Source organism: Lethenteron reissneri, chromosome 11, assembly GCF_015708825.2.
Source record: "Lethenteron reissneri isolate LAM-NWPU_2019-01 chromosome 11, ASM1570882v1, whole genome shotgun sequence".
Taxonomy (NCBI): Eukaryota; Metazoa; Chordata; class Hyperoartia; order Petromyzontiformes; family Petromyzontidae; genus Lethenteron; species Lethenteron reissneri.
Genome location: NC_083789.1, coordinates 7329592 through 7352648, shown reverse-complemented (window position 1 = coordinate 7352648; position 23057 = coordinate 7329592). Strand labels below are relative to the sequence as shown.

Here is a 23057-nt window from a genome sequence, read left to right as displayed (position 1 = left end):
CCACCCACCCCTTTGTGTGCCGTGCTGGCCTTTATAGGTGCTCGCTAACAGCACTTGCCCTGATAGCATGTTAAAGGCTATGACGGGGGGTGTTTGTGTCTGACGGAATGCTACAACGCAGGAGCATGCGGAATGGCAGCAGTTTGGGGAGGCCCTCATCCAGCAGTGGATTGACAGAGGCCCGGGTCAGACACGCTCACGTTGGCAATTGCATGGAAGCACAAATGGAAAAAAATTTCAAACAAAAATCAATGCCTACGAGAACAACATTTACGAGGCAGTGGCACGCTTCTCACTGTGGCACTTTGGCATCACTGGGATGGACGTCTGTGCTGCTGCTGCTGTTGCCGTGCTGGTGGACAGATGGAGGACACGGTGAAGCGCATGCAGGAGGAGGACGTGGGCGTGCCCGTTCGCACCGTCAAGGGCTTCATGACCAAGATTCCGAGCGTCTTTACCGGTGCGTAAGAAAAACCAAATATAAATACCCCCCCTCTACCAAATAGCCTTAACAGACTGTGAGGGCACAAGAAGAGCGTGGTGTGGCCAGCCCCATGCCCCGGCCGCCTCTGACCACCCAGCAGTACGATTGCATTCACCACAGTTGGTCGATCGGCAGGCCACGTGTGGTGGGGTAAAGCGTGGGTACTCCACTTGCAATATGTCTACTCAGCGTGGCAGAGTAGACCAAACACCCTCTAGAGCTCCCTCTAGTGGCAGCCCTTCTACCAGCGGCAGCTTAAGCAAGCAATTTCAGGGCTGCACCTGTATCTCTGATATGGGTGGAAGCTAGTCTGCAGTAGAACGCCTGATAACCCTATTCTTCAGGGCAATACAGTGCATTTACGAAGCAATGCTGCAAAGCATGTTGTTAAGCCTCGAGAAGCCAGATTGCCATATCACAAGGCATTGAGAGATGGTGAGATGGCTTGGAGAGGCCTTCATCCAGCAGTGGAACTGATCGTGGCTTCTGATGATGACAATGATGGTGAATATTTTTCTGCTATAAGAAAATTTTAACGATTAATTGGTTTTTTTTTTATACGTGATTATGAGAAAAAAAACCCAGGATGTATGGACATTACAGATCTTGCGGCAAAGGTAAGCTGTCATGTGCGTCAATCAAAGCAGGATTTCCCAAACGTAACAATTATCCACCGTGAAATTACAAAAAAAGCCATGTTCATTCCATATTAAGGTCCAGATCTCCCTTGTGACAGATATATTACATTTCCAACAGCTCTCACCTGGATAAACAAAGCAATTTGAATGGAAATTGAGTGATGTATGCACAAGCACTGCCTTCTGGGTACACTTTAATATCGGAGTCTAGTTTGTAATATGGAAAAGGCTAAGGTGCAGCCCCTGAATTAGGCTTCATCACGCCAATGCTGAGAGAAGAGCCTCTCTCTATAGGGAGCTCTATAGCACCCCCCACTCCTCTCTGGAGGATAGTTTGGCCTACTCTGCCACACTGGTGAGACGTTTTGGAAGAGGGTTACCCACACTTAACCCCAACCTGATCGACTAGCTCTAGTAAACCCCTTTAAATCGCTGGGTGAATAGAGGAGGTGGTGGAGGGGGTGGGTGGTTGGGGGTGGATTTAAGAAACTTGCCCCACTGTATCTACTGCCACGCCAGGGGGATTGAACCGGCGACCTCTGGATCGCACAAGTCCATTGCTGCTGACCATTAACACCACAGAAGCATCCTGATGTGGATATTATCGTATGAGAAACACAGTGCAGCGATCCACGCGTGGAGTTTGTACGGATTTTTTTTGTGACTGTGGCTCTTGTATGTTGCACCTTACAGGGGCAGATATCATCCAATGGCTCATGAAAAACCTCAGCATCGAAGACCAAGGTATGTTGTGCATTGAACCTCCACTCCGATCCCCCAAGCTCGTCCCCACACTCGCCTACCTCCCTCTCCCTGCCCTCGTGCCTCCCCGCATGCTATCCTCTTTCGACGAACAATATTTCTAAACAATCAAGAAAAAAAACAACAACGACATTCAAAGGGAATTAGATACGTGCTGAAAGAGGCGGGGAGGGTAGGAGCGTAGGTGGAATATTCTGCATGTGAATGTGTTTGAACGTGGGTGTTTTATGCAGAAAATTAATACGGATTAAGAATACTGTGTCTCTAAGGTATTTGCGTGCGAGTTTGTGGGGAGCGGTGGTGCAGTTGTTTGAATCCAACGTATGTATCACGCAAACTCAGGTCATCTTCGCAGCGGCTTTTGGCTAACAATCGAATAAAAAAGGTCACTGCAGCGCGCCCTTTCAGATGCGCTTCTGCGGCCGTCTGGAACGCTCTCCTGTGATTCGGAATCCACTGGAGCTATGTACTTTTACATTTTCTCTAGAACTGCTTGTTGTTGTGTTTAATTTGTTTTCCTTCCCCCGCCCCTCTGATTAGCACGGTTGGCTACGTACGGTGCGAAAAAAGTTCAACATGCGTACATCGCCATTTAATGAATTATGCACATGTGTGAAGAAACCCATCGACACAAATTCGATGCCTGGCACCATCAGTAACCGGTGGAATCTGAACCTGTCATGGGCTGCTGGATTTGGACCATACGTCTCTACAATAAGCAGCGAACTCGCTTTCGCTGGGCAATGTCACACTACCCATATGAACTAAACAATTTGTATTTTACCAGGTAAGGCCCACTGAGCTATGTAGCTCTTTTTCAGAAGCGACCTGGCCACAAATGGTAGCTCAACGTAGTGGCTTATTATGTGCAAATGTATAGCAGCCAGATATTATGAACGCATGTTTCTAAATGTGGAGAAAAAAAGCAAAGGCGTCAGGCGCGTGATCGAACCGACGACCTCCTGTACACCAGGCGAGGAAGTTAACATCTCGCCACCTTGGCGCCACGTATATACATACACTCGAATGTTGAACACTTAATTTTCAACAGCTTTTGAAGACGAAAAACTGCTTCTACGTTTAATAATTGTATTGATTTCACTGCACTGTATTAAAATACCATTATGGAAGGGAGAGAAAGAGAGACTGCTCAGAATCAACATTTCTGCGTGTGCTTCACAGCCCTCCCAGCCTCACGGTCCATTACACGCGTGGACAATAACGGGTGTCGCTGTAGGTCAGAGGTTACAAAAAAATTCCGGGTCCTGATCTTTTTGCCCTCCTTTCCTGCATTGATCACAGCGGTAGCTGTGGAAAATTGTACACGAAATCGCATCGATACGGCACAAATGACATCACGGTGCATATAGTCTGGTGGGGTCGGGTGGGGGGCAGAGTCGTAACTCGGGACAAACGCCGACGTTTTAGTTCATTCCGACATGAATTGCAATTGACTTGTGCAACTCAATTTAGAGCGCCGTGACTTTAGGACGCTGCTGAGGTTGTTTCAGAAGGCGGTAACACGAGATTCCGTTGAGTAAATGAAATGAAATTAACTGTTGGGTTGCACTAAGCGCGCAGCCCTGGGAAGGAGCGAGTGGGAACTCGTGATCCCTCTGTAAGTACCAGGGGAAATGTAGTGAAAGTCTGGTGTTCACTGTCCATAACTGCAAGCCTCTCTAAAGGGGCCCTGTAATTGGTGTCTGTTTGTCGAGGCATTAGGCAGCGAGGGAGCAGATTGCGAAGAGGTTTTAACGGTCAAATCTCACTGCAGACCACGAACACTGTGCAGCGGCATGACCACTCAGTGTGCGATACGATACAATACAATTGTAAAACACAGTACGGTTGCCACCTCTGGGGTACAGAAACCAGGACGTAGCATGGGAAGATTAATATTTCAGAAGACCGGAAGAGGGGAGGATTACGTGCAAATTAAATGTCTCGAGAGGTGTACCGCTACTCACCCAGCCTTGTATAGTTGTATATTGGGGACTTGCTGAGCATGCCGATGATGACATTCCTCTAAATGTGCCCGATCTCATCAGATCGTGGAAGCTAAAGCAGCCTGGTTAATGATTGGATGTGAGACTGCCTGGTAATCGCAGGTGTTGTGAGTTTAAGCACGAGGCTGAGATGGGTGGCGAGATGGGAGATCTTCTTGGTTCTTTCGGTAAAGTCACGTGGAAGGAAAATAATAAAATAATAAAAATAAAACATAATAAAATAATTCTCACGACGTTTCGGCCACAACGCAAGCAGCCGTCTTCAGGTGGAGAACAGGTCTGTCGAGAAGGCAGAGTCTGAAATTCCTTCTACGTGACTTTACCGAAAGAACCAAGAAGATGAATCTCTGCAGTCACGAAAGCTTTAAATCGAGAGTTGGGAGATGTTCAGTGCCAACCTCTCGTGTGCGTGGGTTTCCTCTTGGGCGTTGTCAGCTGGGCCAGCCGAAACCCCAAGCTTTGAAGGGCTGCAACCCCAGGCCCTCTGTTTTTGAGGAACCCTGTCCCTCCAAAGATATACAGATAAATGCTGCTCAATATGGTTAAAATGCAATACTGTAGCACAATGGTACATCTCATCGGGTAATTTGGTAATTATTAAAGGTAATTTGGTCAGAGCATCACACCGTGTGTGGCGACCCAGTTTTGTGCGTCTAACATTCAATTGGGCTTGCTCGTTTTCAACATTGGTTTAGCTCCGCAATTCACGCATCGCATTTGTATGGTAGACATGAAACCACCGATACGTGTTGAACTTCTTTCGCACCGTACGTAGCCAACCGCGCTAATCGGAGATGCGGGGTGGGGGGGAGGAAGCAATGGCAATGCAAAATATACAAAGACGGCCCCCCCCACTCCACCCAAAAACTACAACAGCCCCCGGCCCCCTTCCATCTCACTTAACCGGTGGCCCTGACTGTCAGCGCCTCGATGAACGTGACGTCTGCCCCTGCCTCCTCCGTTGTCCTCTCCCCTCCCTCGTGTGTCCCGTCGCCCAGCCGAGGCCCTGCACCTGGGCTCATTGATCGCGGCGCACGGATATTTCTTTCCCATCTCCGAGCACGTCCTCACGCTCAAAGACGACAGCACCTTCTACCGATTTCAGGTCAGGAGTCGCCGCATTAATCAGTATGCTTGCTGGGACCTAACGCCTTTTCTCTCTCGTTCTCTCCGTCCCACCTCTCTCGCTCTCATTTGTATGTTCAGGCAGCGGGGTTTTTTTACATCTCTGGAAAGAAGATATGAGCAAGGAAGGCTTTCCTGAGTAGCCATTTACGCCTCTTGTGATTTCCCCCCCCCCATTCCCCCAACTCGCGATTCGATGAATTTTGGGATGATGATTTAATGAAATAACATATTGTTTGCGTTGTTGTAAACAGAGCACCACTGGTGGCTTGCAGAGGTCATGAGAGTGAATTATGGGAAGCAAACAAATCGTACGTAATCAATTCTCGCGCGCGTGATTAATGCGCACGCTGCGAGAGTGACGATCGATTGTAATCGATGAATTGATGCTTCGTTACATGCCTGCCTTGACAAAGGCACCATGGGCGTTTGCCTAGGGTTGCTTCAAGGGGTCCCCAGCAACGCTCACATTGAAAGTCAGTGCATTGGCACAGCAGCCTCCAAGACGCCTGCTGGGTTTGGCGGTAAACACGTCAAAGAGGTGTGTTACTGTGGAGTGATTTGCGCATAAACAACCACGGGGAAAAAACAGGACTGCTCAGTCGGCGTTATTAAGTTCGGTTGAAGGTGAAAATATCGCTGAGACTAGCCACGCATATATCAAATGCTCGTCACCGTAATATGTATGTATATGTGACAGTGTTTATGTGTAGACTCCTGCATGCTTCCACGTGCGCTTGATCCGCAATATTCTGCTTACTGTGGATGTGTGGTGGCATTAATAACGACTGCCTTTTCGCTGACCTCACGTTCATTGTTTATATCTCTAAAGCTAGGGAATAACCGTTTCGGTCGCTTCATATGAACGCATAAACTTCTGCTTAGTCCTCACTTTCTAGCATTTTTCTTCCTCCAAAAATACATTTTGAAACGTGAAAATATGGTGCGAGTAATAATATAAGTGTCAAAAAATAAAATGTGGGTAGTTGTTGTTGTTGCATGCTGCTATGCCAGCACCTCATGAATTAATGGATCAAGGGAACATCCAATTTAAGAACTAGTTATTTTTCCAGGCATTGTACGCAAATAAATAAAAAAGCAAGGAAATAATGAAACTAATATATAATGGCACCAGTACAATCATTCCGTTTCGTCCAGGCGTATTTATTTATTATTTCTCCACAGCGGGAGAGACCGCGGATGCCTGCATTGTCAGCGTTCCTTAAGCGATTAAAGGAGCTAAAAACACACACACACAAGGAAATTAAACGGCCGCGGGGAGAGGGGAATTAAAAGCCAAAGAGAGGTTTTTTTTTTGCATCGGCATCGAACAGAAGAACATTGTCCCGCAAATACACGGCACGCGGATGTGAAACTATGACAAATGTACTGCGGTTTCCTCGGCTGTGTCCAGCAAAATGCCTTTTTGAGTCTCGACATTAACTTGAGTATCTTTGCTTTTTTTACTGACAGAAGATCTTACTTAAGATGTTTGCCCAATTCCTTTCATGATAAATATATATTTTTTAAACCCGCACTTTCCCCAACAGTTTGTTAAAGACCATATGGGAGTCTTTATGTTTTTTGTATTTCACGCATGTGCACCCGATGTAATGGGCATATGAATGAATAATTTGACATGAAGGCTTTCGCGACCAATATGATTCGCAATCAAGGTTGTTTTTTGGGTCAGATCGCTGAAGTAGAAATGTGTCATTAACTCGTCACCACCGGACACAGCCCATTGGCACCAAACCTGCCAATTAGCCAATTGGCACATCTTGTTTACACGACAAATCTTACTAATTGGCTGTGTCGGGTGGTGGTGGGTGAACAACACATTGACACTTACGTGATCGAACCCCAAAAAAACCTTTATTATGAATAAATGAATAATCCCTGCCAGCGTAAAATTCTGAAAATTATAAACGTCCAATCCCTCGTATTTTTTTTTGTCTTGATGCATTTGTTGTGTTGCGGATAATCGGTAAACAGGTTACGTGACATGCTATGCTTACATATGCGCACTGGTGGTAAAGTTCAGCTAGACGTGTGTGTGTGTGTGAGTGAGCTATTATTGGGAACCAGCAGAGTTTTTTAAAACACACAAGGGGCCTCTGATATTACATTTCTCCAGATAAGTCGTAAAATTTAATACGTCTGTTACCCTAAAATAAAAAAAATAACACCGCTCCGCGCAATATACCCGTGCGTATCAGTCCGCAGCATGTTTATACTCGCCCATTGTGAATTTAAAAAAAGTAGCAAATAAAGCCCCGGAAAAATTGCAGCAATTGTTCATTGCAAAGTAGCAACGTGTCAAGATTTTAGACGCTCGCGATTATTTTAACAATAATAGTTTGATATATATATAAAATTGGCCAGCGTAAGAACAAACGCTGCCACGTTTAGCGGGATTGTAAATTAAAATACTCATTTTAACCTTTAAAAAAATCTTCTATTTATAAATCCTCGCGGTGAGTAATACGATATCAGCCACTGGAAATAACGGTGCTCCTGGAAACGGCGCGATACGCCCCTGAATTTTAACGTCAGTGAATTTCACTCGAACATTATCACCGCAGGTGGCTCTTGATATGCGAGTGAAGGTGGAGGGAGGATTTTTAACCCCTTAGATTGATCTCTCTTGCCTTTGCTGCTGGCCAATTTTAAACGCGTCTGTAAAATGCTTTGATGAATGCATGAGCGAAAGAGCATAAGTATTGCATTTCGCTGCAGTCTAACGGTTACAATAAGAGTTTGCAATGTGTGTGCGTGTATGTGGGCACGCCAGTGACGATTATCTGAGTCGGTCCTGGGCCTCCCCTAGGTCGATTCAGCCTCAAATGATTGCCTGGTGTGGTGTGTTAACATCGCCGCTGGGGAGACAAAGGCGGCCGGGTGTGGTGTTGGCCACCCATCCCCTCGTGCGCCATGCCGGTCTTCATAGGTGCTCGCTAACAGCACTTTCACTAACAGTCTGTTAAGGCTACACGGGGGATCTTTGTCTATTGTATGCGGGATAAAACGCAGGAAGTTGGCACAGTGGGGCGCACAGGTGGTGCATCTGTCAGCCATCAGAGGCGGTCAACCCGTAACACCTGGCTCTGCCCCGTGACCTCCTGCCACCAGCGAGTCTTCCACATTTCACGTGGTACAAGCGGTGTGATAACGCCATCGCCACTTAGTGGCGAACGGCGGCCGTTGTTGTGGTCGTGTATGTGTGAGAAGCGGTGGAGATATAATGTCGCGCACTCGGCTACATTGCAGAGCAACAACTGCAATTTCACATTCAGGCGGTCAAGCCAGACAACCGCGTCAGGAGCGGTGAAGTGTATCATCGCCGTGACGTCTCCTTCGTAATTGTGGATCGGGGCATTGCGTAGTTATACGTGGCATGGTCTCTTCTCGATGGCCACATTCGCACACTACTGGAGAGTTTTTAATTTTTCATTTGTGCATCAGGTATCCGCATCTGCCATGGTTTGTGCAGTTTGGCTCATCGTTAAATGAGAACATCGGGAGTGGAGAGACATAGACGACTGGATTTGGTGTTGTCCACACAGCCCCATCAATTTGTGTTGGCCCTAACAGGTGCGCCATAACGGTCGTAGCTGCCGTGATCTATAATGCTAAAAACTCGACATTTCAGGCATTGACCTTTCTTTATAGCATCCCCAATGAAGAAGGGCTATTGCCTGAAACATCGCCTATCATACAATTTTTCTTATTTTACGGCAGTGTTATTGACAAATGTGTTGAGTAACCCAAAGACCTCTGTTATGGAAAATATGTTGAGTGATTTGTTATTTGAGCGAGGTGCACTACTGCCAACGTAGCAACATCACCAAATAATTTCGTTCACATGCTTCTATGTATCTGTGATTATTATATTACTAAATTAATAATATTAGAAATTAACAATACATTTTTATTATCAGTCCTTTGTTAACCCTACTCCTAAAGGTAACCCTCCCTACTCCATGTTGTTCATGTGGGTTATTTGACCATACTTCACCACGCTGGCTAGCGTGGTTGGTGAAGTTGGAGTGGTAGGACACAGGCAAGGCTGGGTTCAATTCCCTAAATTGCTATATCATTACACATTGCTCATCGTGCAATAAAGACGTTACAAAAATGTAATTTATTTTTTTTCAATGGCAAAAAATAAAAGAAGACACGCCATCTACGAAATATAGCCGCGCTCATTTATAAACGCATCACGGTGCTAAATTTCCCCGCGGCGGATTTACGCCGACTTTAATGTGCTTAAAACTATCTCAGGTTTCCATGCGCACATGCTCTGTGTGATAATTCACGGGGCTCCTCCTGCCGCACATGAAAAGGCTATTTTGTTCAATGCACTTTTGTCTGCGGCACTATCCTCCTCCGGTCAGCCCAACTGGAGTCGTCCACGATATGCCCCATTCTCAACCATAACTCATTTTCCCAAGTGACCAGTTGGCTATTGGTAACATCGATCCTATATAATGAATGCGGTTAATCAGACGGTGGCTCGAGGTTGTTTTATTAATTCCTGGAGGGCTCGGGGCTTATTGTTAACGTGTGGTTGAAGCAAACTGTGTGCGTGTACCATTGGTACCTCATTTGCCAGTAAAAAATATGATAATTGGTTTTTTACCCTTTTATCTGGCAACAAAACTGACACCTTTTTTACGAGGAGTCATGTTTGTGAAGTACCGGTGAAGACACTTGACACCGAGGTGGAGGCACACGTATATTTATTTAACACAGCACGTTCGTGGCATACAGCACTGGAGGGGGTATCGGCCCCCTCACCCGACTAGCTAAGGATACACGTCCTAGCTATTCCTAGCCTGCCTCTTAGTCCTCCACTAATGGGCTAGGGGAGGCTGTCTGGCCCGACACTGGTAAGTCGGGCCCGGTACCCGGAGTCCCAGACCAGCTCTTAGAAGAGCACCGGCTCTGGCTCTCGGGACCTTGCCGCTGGCTCAGTCCTGTTCGGCCCTGATAAGGACATCGAACGAGGGGAGTCCAGGGCTCTATCTAAGACGTCTTCAGTCTTCTCTGGTTAGCTTTTTAACATAACTGCCTCGAGCCCCTATAACATCCCCTTTTATACCCAACCCCTCCTTGAGGGGTGGGGCCCCGGGGGATCATAACGTCGAACCAGCCCCCCCCAGGGTGTCTGGCTCGGACGTCGCAGAGGGCATCTCCCCGTGCACACACGTAGCCCCGCCCACTGTGTTTGTTTCCCATAGACTGCCATGCATAACGGGCCCTCTCTTTAACACCCCTACATCACCCCCCCCCCCCGCATAGCTCGCAGCCGTCCCGGCTGCCAACATACAAAATGACAATAAAAATGAATTTATACCGTAACCGCGCGTGTGCCTCACTAATTTTCAACAATAACAAGAACGGCAACAAGAACACAACAAAATGCAACAGCAAGAAGAGAAAACAACCCGACGCACCCCCCCCTTGAATAAATACGAATTCCGTAAAAAAAACAACCTATATACAATTTGCAGGGAACCCACCATACACACAACACCAGGTGAACCCAACGTATGTACATTTCAATGGGCAGGGAACACACCACCCACACAACAAACAATGAACACAACCTATATACACATCTTCCGGCCTCATAACAGTCTGCACATTTTTGCGCGCGTCCTTGCAGCGGGTCCCTCACACGGGGTAACCCCGGGTGGCGGACCGTCAGGTGGCAATTGTCCGTCCCGGAGTGAGACCTCCTCCGATGCCGCGTGACCGTTGGTATCCCCAGAAGGGGTGGTCGGGCGTGAGCCCGTCAGTCTTGATGCACCTGGAGGTGGCACGGCCGGCAAGGCATTAGGTGAGAACGGCGGAGACGGACCCAGTGAGTCGGTCGACCCCCCACACGTTTGGCCACGCATGTGTGAAGTGGGTTTGTGTACCACAACGAAGGGTTTTAACCTAGAGGGGTGCACGAACCATCGCCGCTTCCCCCATTTAATGCGCACGCACTGTGGTCGCAAAATTTCGACCACCTCCACAGGGCCCCGCCACGGCCGCACTAGCTTAGGGGAGGTAGCCAGGGGCACTTGGGGACAGTGCAACCATGCCTTGTCCCCCGGCTTCCACTGTATCACGTGCGCCCGACCCAGCCTGAGGCGCTCATTCGCCTTTTGACGGAGGTCCGAGTTCAACATAGCAGCATCCCGCGCCTCTGTTAATTTGGCCAGATTAAATTTGACGTGGTCAGCCAATTTAGTTTTTCCTTGCGGGTCGGGGATCTGCAGCTGGGCGCGAACAGGCGGGTCGGGTTCGCGACCGTACATGAGGTAAAAGGGGGAAAATCCCGTAGCTGCATGGGGTGCCATCCGGTATGCCGCCAAGACCCCTTGAATATGCAGGTCCCAGTCAGTCTGCGAATCTGAGACCTGCTGTGACATCATTGACGAAATGGTGCGATGCAGGCGCTCGACCATTCCGTTAGTCTGCGGGTGATACGGGGAGGTACGAATTTTCTTCGTGCCTAAGAGGTCACAGACTTGTTTAAGTAATTTACTGGAAAAATTTCTGCCCTGGTCGGTCAGCAGCCGCTCCGGAGCACCTTTGTCCAGGACGTATCCCTGAACAAAGGCCTCCACGATGGCTGCTGCCGACTGGTTGGCAAGGGGCCAGGCCATGGGCCAGCGCGTAAAATACTCGACACCTGTCAACAAATACCTATTGCCCCTGGGGGTGGCGGGAAATGGGCCCAAGATGTCCAGCGCGACAAGCTCATTTATTCTGGATACCTTGATCGATTGCAAGGGCGGGTTAGACTCCCGCGCCGGCGGTTTCCGTTGCGCACACCGCGGGCATGAACCCAATAGATCCCCAACATCCCTCGTCATACCAGGCCAAAAAAAATCAAGTTGTAGCAGTGCAAGAGTCTTTTGGGTCCCCAGGTGTAATAGGCGCTCATGCGCGGCCCACACCACCTTGCCTCGCAACTCAGAAGGGACAACCAGCCGATGTCGCTGGGATTTGCCGTCCCAATGCATCAGCAGACCCTGCACCATTTCCCATGCATCTGAATCACCTTTCACCCGCCCAGCACCCCCGACGCGACGACGCCACCCGAGGAGGGAGGTATCCTCCATTTGGAGGCGCCCCCATTCAGTGACGGGCAACCCCAACAGGGAATCTCTTCCCTGTTGTTCGATCGAATTATTAGGCAGTGGTTCGTCGTCGTCGGTGGCTGCCAAGATCGGAACCGATGCGTCCCCTGAAGGCCTGCAACGTCCCGACCCCAGGAGGCATGCACATTCCGAGGTGGTTGGCATGCGTGACAGAGCGTCCGCATTGGTATGGCGAACGCCCTTACGGTAGGTGGTTTCAAAATCAAAGTCCTGGAGAACCTCCAACCATCGAGACAACTGTCCCGATGGTTGTTGAACTCGCAGGGCATACTGTAGTGCCGCATGATCTGTGCGGACGGTGAAATGCCGACCGTACAGATATGGGCGATACTGTTGGATGAAATAAACAATTGCCAACAGTTCCCTACGGGTGACACAATATCTTTTCTCCGCAGGAGACAACACCCGACTACCGTACGCGACCACCCGTTCAACGCCATCAACCACCTGGGAAAGCACACCCCCAATACCCGTGTTGCTCGCATCGGTGTCGAGCAAAAAGGGCTTAGAAAAATCTGGGTAAATCAAGGGAGGGGCTTTTACCAGGGCGTCCCGAAGGGAGCGGAAAGCAGCCTCCTCCTCTTGACCCCAGTGGAACCGAACCCCTTTAGATGTTAAAGCGTGCAGGGGTTTTGCAATTGTCGCAAAATCAGCAACAAACCGTCGATAATATGACGCGAACCCAATGAAACTCCTGACCTCTCCCACCGAGGTGGGAGTCGGCCAGGAGCTGACACACTGCGTTTTGGCGGGATCGGTAGCAATACCTGAGCGTCCCACGATGTGCCCCAAATAACGCACCGAATCGTGCAACAAATGGCATTTTTGGGGCTTGAATTTCAAATTAGCAGCCCGCATCTTTAGGAAAACCGCCCGCAACCTCTGGAGATGTTCATCAAAAGTTTTACCAAAGACGATAACGTCATCCAAATAAATGAGGCACGACTCCCATTGCAATCCAGCCAAAACCAATTCCATTAAACGCTGGAAAGTTGCCGGCGCTGAGTGTAAGCCCATCGGCAACCGGTTGAATTGAAACAGGCCGTGCGGTGTACGGAAAGCAGTTTTAGGCTTTGAATCATCGTCCAGAGGAAGCTGCCAGAATCCCGAAAGTAAATCGAGTGTGGAAAAGAATCGCGCTCCCGCCAAGGCGTCCAGCGATTCATCCATCCGAGGGAGCGGGTATGCGTCGGCAACCGAAATTTTGTTAAGACGCCGGAAGTCAACGCAAAACCGCAACGAACCGTCCTGCTTTTTAACCAGGACGATCGGCGCTCCCCAAGGGCTGGTGGAAAGAGAAATGATGTCGGCGGCCAACATGTCATCAACAGCCGATTTGACATTGTCCTTTTCGGCGGGACTCAACCGAAACGGATTTTGGCGAATTGGCGCGCTGTCACCCGTGTCAATATGGTGACGCAGCAGGTGAGTACAACCCAAATCGTATTTATTCCGACTAAAAACGTCGGAAAATTCCCGCAGTAGTGTTTTAAGTTGTTGACGCTCTGAATCTGACAGGTCCGTCGATCCCGCACGAAGCGCCTCGAGCCACCCTTCATCGCTGTCCAAATGCGGTCGCGACGCAGGGACAGTGTTGACGTGATTTACGACGGGTTCCTCACATGGCACTGGCGTTGCGTGAGCAAGCACGGTCCCCTGTGGGATCACCACCGTCTGCGAGCCCACATTTAGGACCGCGATGAAGGGTTCACCATCCCCTCTCACTATGGTCTGGGCCGGAAGTAAGTGAGGTCCACTAACCCCGGCCCTAGACGGCCCCAACAGAACCCCTTGGGCCCCAATACCCTTAGCGAGGGGCCGCCGAAGTTTCAAAGGTATCAACATTTGCGCCCCCGGAGGGACGCGCACCGTTCTCTCTACGAACGCCGGCACCGTCGCGAACGCCGTCCGAGTCGCAACCGGTGATGGCAGAAACGCCATGCGTCTGCCCGACGGAAGCTCTATACATCCCTGGTCGATCAATATCCTAATCGGCATTTTGGCCAGGAAGTCCGTCCCCAGCAGGCACGGAACCGCCAGCGAGGAGGAAACAAAAATCGGCCCAGACAATTTAATTTCCCCAATACAAATTTGGGCACGAATTTGTCCGATGATGCCAAGTGAGCCCCCGTTAGCCGCATAGAATGGTATGTTAACAGGCATCAAAGGACGACTCCGGACAGGGAGAATATTGTAAATCAATTCCGAAATAATAGTCGCCGATGCTCCCGTATCGACCAGGATGCGCACTTCAACCCCGTCGATGTACCCCACAACGGCCGACGACCCTGACGATGCGGCTACCACACGATCGGCCAGCACGGACCACTGGCCGGGTTCGATATGAGTACCCGGGGTGGTGCGTGATGGTGCGATGGTGCGCGATACCGGCCCCCCTCTCGTTGCGGTGTTTGAGTGCGTGACGGGTGTGTGTGTGGGCCAAACGTGTGGGGTGCCGCGACTCGCCGGTTTATGATGGTGGAGCTTGAGATGAGGCCCGTCGTCCCGGTGAGGTGTCGTCCCGCGCTGACGAGGAGAGCGGCACCCCGAGGCGACGTGGCCCCGGACGCCGCAGTTAAAACACCGCGGGAGCGGCGTCGGAGGTGACGGATGGTCGGAACGGCCCGACCCGTCCTGGCCCGGCCGTGCTCCCGTCGCCTGTTGCCGTCGGTGGTCGACGGCGTAGAGTTCCTCCGTCGGAAGGGTGGCTGCAGCCACCGCACGCCCCGCCGATGCCCTGCTGGCTTTTCGCCGGAGCGACAGGAGGTTGGCGTGGAGGAGCCTTGCCGCCTGGAGCGATGTCATCTCTGCGTCCTCCTGCGCGACCACAGCGATGTCAAGGTCGTCTGCCAGGAGGAGTATTTTCTCCGTCACCATAGCGTCGATGCCGTCGTCGTCCATACGGGGGAAGGCCGACTTAGCCATCGCCAGGAGGCTCGTTCGATACGCCAGGGGCGACTCCTTCTCACCCCGCTTGCGGTCGTAGAATTGCTGTCTACATTCAGCCGATGGTCCATAGACCCCTCCCAGCAGCTGCAGCGCCATCGGTAACGTAGACCGCCTCTCTTTTGGTGCCGATGTGAGGGCGGCGAGCGCGTCGCCGTCGAGGAGCGCCGGCAGCGCGCAGAGAGCCTCCTCATCGGACCACCTCGCCATCTCCTGATGGGCGAGGAAACGTCTGCGAAAACCGGCCCAGTCCCCCTCCGCGCCGACGAACTCCTTCAGCGGGGGCAGCCTCTGATGGAGCGCAGCGGTCGTTGTAGATTCCCGCGGGCAGATGTCACCCCCACTCGGCTGTGCGTCGGTGCGAGCGGCCGATGGGATCGCCTGTCGCGGTTGTGATGACGTCGCAGCTTCAGCGACGGCGATGTCGGAGCGGATGTGTAGGCTGGCCACGCCCCGAACAGCTGCAGCGTCGATGGCGGGAGTTTCAAACTCAGACTGCTCCGAAATGGCGGGAAGGCGCCCTGGTCGTTGGCCCGCCTCGCCCCGTGTTGAATCACCGGCCCCCAGCCGCGTGATGGTCTCCAGCGTGGCGGCAGCGGCATACAGCAGCTCCGCCAGCCTCCCGTGAGCCAGCCGCAACGCGTCTGGCTGTGGTCCTTCTTCACTCCGATGCCCCGGTAAGGAGGCATCAGGCCCCGGCTGCACCATGTCTTGTGTAGCCGTGTCGGGCTCGACGATCTCGGCAGTGTCTTCCTCCCGCGGTACTTTGGCCCGCGCTGTCTTCCGCGTGTCCATGTTCGAATTACTTCTGACACCAGTTGAAGTACCGGTGAAGACACTTGACACCGAGGTGGAGGCACACGTATATTTATTTAACACAGCACGTTCGTGGCATACAGCACTGGAGGGGGTATCGGCCCCCTCACCCGACTAGCTAAGGATACACGTCCTAGCTATTCCTAGCCTGCCTCTTAGTCCTCCACTAATGGGCTAGGGGAGGCTGTCTGGCCCGACACTGGTAAGTCGGGCCCAGTACCCGGAGTCCCAGACCAGCTCTTAGAAGAGCACCGGCTCTGGCTCTCGGGACCACGCCGCTGGCTCAGTCCTGTTCGGCCCTGATAAGGACATCGAACGAGGGGAGTCCAGGGCTCTATCTAAGACGTCTTCAGTCTTCTCTGGTTAGCTTTTTAACATAACTGCCTCGAGCCCCTATAACATCCCCTTTTATACCCAACCCCTCCTTGAGGGGTGGGGCCCCGGGGGATCATAACGCCGAACCAGCCTCCCCCCAGGGTGTCTGGCTCGGACGTCGCAGAGGGCATCTCCCCGTGCACACACGTAGCCCCGCCCACTGTGTTTGTTTCCCATAGACTGCCATGCATAACGGGCCCTCTCTTTAACACCCCTACATTTGCATAGACCACAATACCTGCAGTCATAATGCAAAAAAAAAACACAACTCTGATAATGTATGCACTGTCCTTGAAGTTGATTGGTCCACACCCGAGACAGCTTCAAGGACAGTGCATACATTATCAGAGTTGTGTTTTTTGTTTGCATTAGGACTGCAGGTATTGTGGTCTATGCAAACATGACTCCTCGTAAAAAAGGTGTCAGTTTTGTGTGTGCGTACTCGCACAGCCCCCTCGTGTCAATCGCGAACGTGGACAACTCTCCCGTGTGTGTTGTCAGGTTGCACCCCACGTGCTGTTTGGTGGATTTTCATTTGCCGTCGTTTCGCTCCTCGTGCTCGGGAGCTGCCTTCAGAAACGGAAACGAATTGCGGAAACAGGCGCTACCCCGGGGCGCTGAGTGAAACGTCAGACATCGTGCCGAACAAAACGCGGGCGCAGTCCGAAAACGCGTCGGTAGAGCGACGCAGCAGCACAACCACGATACAATATTACACAGCAGGGTACACAACTCCCAGGGGCTAGGGGTCCTACTCTGAGTCCGGGTCCCTGCCGGCTAGCTCCGGTCTCTCTCTCTCTCGTGTCGGATCGTGGACTCTGCCGACTCCACCGACCGGAGAGAGAAGCACCTCTACGGCTACCACCGGCTTCTCCCCAGACTCACCACTCGATCCCTCTCTCTACCCCTGGTTCCCTCTTCACCCTTCTTACTCTACCCGTTCCTATAGTGACCCCGCTTACATCACGGGGTATCCCTTAAGTACCCTAGGAGACGTGACGTCATCGCACTGAACGGCACACCTGACGTCACGTCCTCATTTTACTCCTCTACATTTGTAAACGTTTTACCAACTAAAAGTCATGGCACGACGCATAGAATCACCGATTTAAAATCGATGCATATGCTTACGATATACACTTTGAATCGTGCGAGCGAAAGTCAATTGTTTAACTTTGATGCAATTTGTACGCGCGTGATAATACGCAATGCCCAGTCCCTCCAGAAAAACGCGATTATGCGATCGCAAGATTCCACGCAAAATCAGCCAAAGTCCGCATATTTATGCGGGGGGCGCGTTTTTTCAAATACGCCGCACTTTCGCCGCATAAATTGCAGATTTCCGCGCGCAAAATATGCGGGCTTGCATGATTTCATAATCCCCGCATTTTCGTTGCAAAAAGTCACATATATCTTAGCAGAAAGTTGAAAAATGTTGCGTTTACTTCACACAAGCGCAGCCATTTCCCCTGTTGCCATGGGAACGTTATGAAGTGTTAGAGGCTACGTAGTTAGTTTTATTCAGGAGTTTATGCAACTTTACAGTTGTAAGATTGCACTTTTTTGTTAGTAGTATGTAAATTTACATTACTGTAAGACTGTACTGTTACTGTATTGCTTACGTTACTGTGCACTGAAAACACTTATTTTAACAGAATATGTCTGTTTTGTATAGCTACCTCTGTAAAACAGGAAGCACACATTTTATTTTTTAATATTTTATTTTTTTATATTTTATTTATTCATTTTTACAGAAGTTGTAGCATATTCATTTAGTAAAGCTACAGAACTTGTTCGACTCAATGTTTTGTAAGTTTGAGCCATCTGTTTGTTAAGGTCTGAAATAAAACAAGATGAGAACTTAAATATTCCCAGCACTTTCTGTGATGTAGTATGCTTGCTTATCATAGGAAGTAATAAGAAATGACTCTTTACATTCAAGTAGTAGCCTAGTGAATAGGGTGTTGGGAGAATCACTTTTTTTTCTCTTTTTCATCAAACCGCAGTTTTTGCAAGTTCCCGCAATTTTTGCAAGTTCCCGCAATTTAATCGCATAAAATTGCATAAATATCCCGCATATTCCATCGCATTTTTTAAGAAAACGTGCCGCATAATCAACGATTTTTGCCCGCAACAATCACCAAAGAACTCCGCGTTTTTCTGGAGGGACTGAATGCCGTTACGCTCGTGCCGACGGAGCAAAACTGAATGAAGGCCTCCCCACGTCACGTCGGTCGTCGGGCTGGTTGACCATACTTCACCGCGCACGAAGAGATGTTCCATCGTGAAGGATCTTTCAGTCAGGCGAAATACTAAAACTAATTAATAAGATTTCAAAACATATTCTGGTTAGCGCAGAATCTTGACTTAAAGCTTTCGTGACTGCAGGAATACATATTCTATGGGTCTTCCGAAAGACCCATAGAATATGGTTAGCGTAGCTTGATGAAGTGGGGGTGGGTGGGGGGGACCCAGGACCAACTGAGGCATCGCTCGCCACGTAGTATAAGTCGCAAGCGGGAATGAAACCCGGGACGGCATCTCGTACCTCCTCCTGGGTTGTTGACACGGCGCTCAGCGTGACAGCGACTGACGCCGGAGTGCGCGTGGTGACTTCGAATTGGTCTTCCTGTCCGTCGTAAATTGGAGTGTGCCGCTGGTGGAAATTAGCTCCGGAACCGGAGGGATCGCATTGTTCCACCCGCTGGCATTGAGTGCACGGTTCAGTACCTGCGTTAGTCACAATGATTGCCACCCACGGAAAGGAACTGCATTCTGTTGAGACGGAACATCCTCGCACCACATTGACGCTAAGTATAACGTGTTGCCTCCCTCTCTTGGTATTTTTGTTTTAACGACGCTGAGTCAACTCCGCGCCCCCGCTGTGTTTGGCAAAGATGTTGGTTGGGAGGCGAAGTGATTGTCGTGTGAGCATTGTGCGGACGTCGTGCGAACGTCGTGCAAGCGTCATGCGGGCTTCGTGCGGGTGGCAGAGCCCTCGCGTGTATCCGTGGCAAGATCTATACAAGCGGCAGGTCCAGCATGGGCGGTGGGTTTGAGGTTTGCCCCGAACGGTACAAGCAATACACGAAGCCGTGCAGCCACGAGCAGTAATATCAACGGAGAGTTGTTTTCTGCACTTCAGATAATCGGATTTGTAATCTGTTTTTTAAGCTCGCAATATGGAGCGAGTGATGTGTCCTATTTTGCTTGCTTCTGGACGTACTGGAGTGTGTGGTGTGATTTATCCAATGACAAAGGTACATGCTTATCAAGATGCTATTAAACAATACTATACGAATATTAGCAATTTTTAGCCCCTTATCAAGCCACTGCCGGATGAACATCTCCCAACACTGTGTCAGTGATGCGGGTTGTTTGACCATACTTCCCCATACTGGTCAGGGAGGGTTGGTTAAGGAGGTGCCCAGATGGTCAGATGTTACTCGCCACTGATATCATTACCCATGTCTGGGAGTTGAACCAAGCTCACAGGGTCACTGGGTTCGTAGTGCAGTGCACAATGAGGGCCTCCCCAAGTCGTCGCTCCATCTCCTGTAATACTCCACATAGTACCTTGTGCAACGCGCACGACCTGATTTCATCACTCCGTCTCCTCGAGGGATGTACTTCGGGATGCTCCAATCCGTCACTATTGCTGACCATCGTACATCGTAGCCACATGTCTTCAGACATTGTAGTGATATTTTACTTGGCAGGACCCGCCTTAATAATTACTAAAATAATGACCTGCCCAAGCCAAATTACTCTTCTTTTGGTAGTTTGAGTGATGTCACGAACTAATCTGCGTATGTTTTCAAATCCACGTATTTTCTCATTCTGTCTCTCGAGCGATACCTTTCAGTGACTTGCAAAATGAGCAGCGATCATCGCAGCTTTGTTGTTAGTTTTTTTTAAATTGATATCACAGGCCGATCGCAATCGCGCACACCATCATATTTCCATGGAACGTCATTTTTCGCCGTCACTGGTGAACGGATGCAAGTGGCAGCAGGAGCATTGGCAGTGCCTTAATTGTTTCGAGCATTTCAATCGAGTGCAGGTCATAGCAGGAATTGAACCCATGACCCCGTGCTGCAGGAGGGCAATGATTTATCCACAATAAGCCACTGAAATTGGATTCAAAGCTGAGGAATTCTGTCTCGCCGTTAGGTGTGCACTTGAAAGCGAAAAAGATTTCTTACATGCCAATTTAAAAAAATCTAGTTTTTGTAGTAGCTGTTTTTTTTTTTTACCTAAGCTACCCCTACCCCCTGTTGAAAATGTCCATTAAAAAGTCTCCATCAAGAAATTCAACCCGTGCTAAAATTAGAGCCGGGCATAAATCGTCATGAAGGTTGCACAAGTGACCTGGCTAATGTGTGTTCTGGTTTGGCAATTATCTTCATGAATTAAAATAAAACGTGCGGAACTTTTTGTATCCAACAGACGCCGTACTTTTGGCCATCGAACTGTTGGGAGCCGGAAAATATGGACTACGGTAAGTGTGGCTTGTCATTATAATATGACAGTAATAATCATGTTTGATAATAATTTTCATTATCATTATTATCGAAGCTTTCGAGATGTGGCTGTATCGAAGAATGCTGAAAATCCCATGGACAGCCAAAACCACCAATACACAAGTTCTGCAAGATATGGGCACTGACAGGCAACTGCTGAAGACCATCATTAGCAGGAAGTGTTACTACCTAGGCCACATTGCCCGAAACGACCACAAATACCAGCTATTAAAGCAAATCCTGGAAGGAAAATCGAAGGGAAAAAACGACCAGGACGGCCAAAAACGACATGGCTCAGTAACATCAAAACATGGCTACAATTAACAACAGCACAAACTCTACACGCCGTGCTAGACCGGGACCAATATCATCGTGAAGTCGCACACGCCGTTAGGCAGCACTAAAGAAGAAGATCATTATTATCGTCGTCACCGCTTGGCTCTTTTTCACTGAACCAGCATCTGAAGTTTGAGTATTATCCTCCATCTCCTATACTGTGGGTTTCACCCCTGGGTTACCCAGTTTCTTAAAGTATTAGACATCATATTAGACAAATATTACAATGGGCGATCCTCCTAATTACGTATTGAGATTCAGCGAGGCTTTTCCTGGGTAAATAAAGAACATATTTTCATTAAATACTGAGCCATGGTGAGCAATATTACATATCTCTGGAGCTATTGAAGGAAGACACAAACGAACAACCCAAAGTAGCCCCTTGTAAATGCGGAATTCGTTGTCTCTTTGGGAATGGCGCAAACTCACGAAAATGTTGTGGGCTGCCCGTGACTGTGCGGACCAGAGATCACTTACAAGTTCAAGTTAATTTATTAGGTTTAGCCCTGTGAGCCATTGGGCTCTTGAATCGCGTGCAACCGCAACAAACAAAAACCAAAAACATGAAAGATCTCAGAAATAGCTCTTTGATATCTGCTTCCAATGGATTATTTGTCTTATGACGTGACAGCAATAAGCACAATAGGGATAAAATTGGCGAAAATTATTTAGATTTTTTTTTAAGTGCCACTACAAGAGGAGCCCAATGTTTTTGGGAGGTATCTCCTTGAAGGAACATTGTTGTGAAACCATCTATCGCACGGCAGGTTACGTTTACTCAGCTTTATCCCGATGGGTGTTGTGATCCACCAAGTGAAGGCGGCATGTGCGTCGCAATCGGCATTTTGTTTTCCCACGTGAATGCTCCGTTGGTGACTTTCAACCCTCGCGACGTTACTCTCTAATTAAAAACATAAACCACGACATGCGACTTCGTAGGATGGTATATCAACTTACACGTATTGATGAGATCGTTTCATATAGATACCAATATGGGATCTTTCTTGCCAGTATCAAAATCTAACAATAGGTTTGACCCTTTCTGATGTTAAGATGTGAAAACAAACATAATCCTTTTTCAATGAAATTTGTCTGCATTAACCACACGTACTTGTGGTGAACATGCAAAAAAAACATGCTCTGATAATTATCAGATCATATAGTATATGCATTGTCTGTGAAACTGATTGGTCCACACCAGAGACAGCTTTCTTTTGAGCCTAGTCTCAAAGTGGTCATGTCGGTCTGTTTGACCAAACTCTACCACGCTGTTCAGTGCGGGTTTGGTGAAAGCGGAGAGCAATGACAACAGGAGCGTAGGAAGCACAGTCCAACACAATATTTTGCTTCACTGCACTCCCTACCACGCGCAGCCTCGCAGCCGCCAAGGGCAACCCAGCAATCGATTGCCGTCACCCATCTGAGAATCCTCCAGGCCCGAACTTTCTTAGCTTCACCACATCCTGAAGAAGGCCTGGCTGGCACATGTCGGGTGATTTGACAGGACGGAAAAAAATCCAATACACGTACCGCGTGCTACGATCACGAAATCACGCACCATTTGAATCTTCACTCATGACGATATACCGTGCCGTAGATCCGTTTTTGTTTTAAAGTCTCCTGCGCTGGTACCTGCAATGCCGCGGCGTAACTTAACGTCGGGATTTCCCGTATGAGTCACCTCCATATTTGGGTCTCCGTTGTCACGGCTATTGCCTTTTTCGTGTCGAGCCTTTAATTATCTGCGCTGTGTGGCTGTGCATGCCGCCTGCCTTTGTGACAATGTGGCCTTTTTTTCTGGAGGATGTCTAGGCGCCCAGGAAGTGCTGAATTACATTATGTTGGAAGTGCTATTATAATTGGATGCAATGCATGGGGAGTCAATT

At 49.3% G+C, this 23057-nt stretch overlaps 1 protein-coding gene across 3 annotated transcripts in view; it reads left to right on the top strand.

Moving 5' to 3' along the window:
- The window catches only part of LOC133341391 (regulator of G-protein signaling 7-like), a 144451-nt gene that overhangs the window by 75823 nt on the left and 45571 nt on the right, over window positions 1-23057 (top strand). For all 3 annotated transcript variants that reach the window (XM_061549957.1, XM_061549958.1, XM_061549956.1), the window contains exons 3-6: window positions 364-460; window positions 1816-1866; window positions 4889-4995; window positions 20762-20813. In XM_061549957.1, coding sequence (XP_061405941.1) covers window positions 364-460; window positions 1816-1866; window positions 4889-4995; window positions 20762-20813 — 307 coding nt within the window. The remainder of the gene's footprint in view (window positions 1-363; window positions 461-1815; window positions 1867-4888; window positions 4996-20761; window positions 20814-23057) is intronic.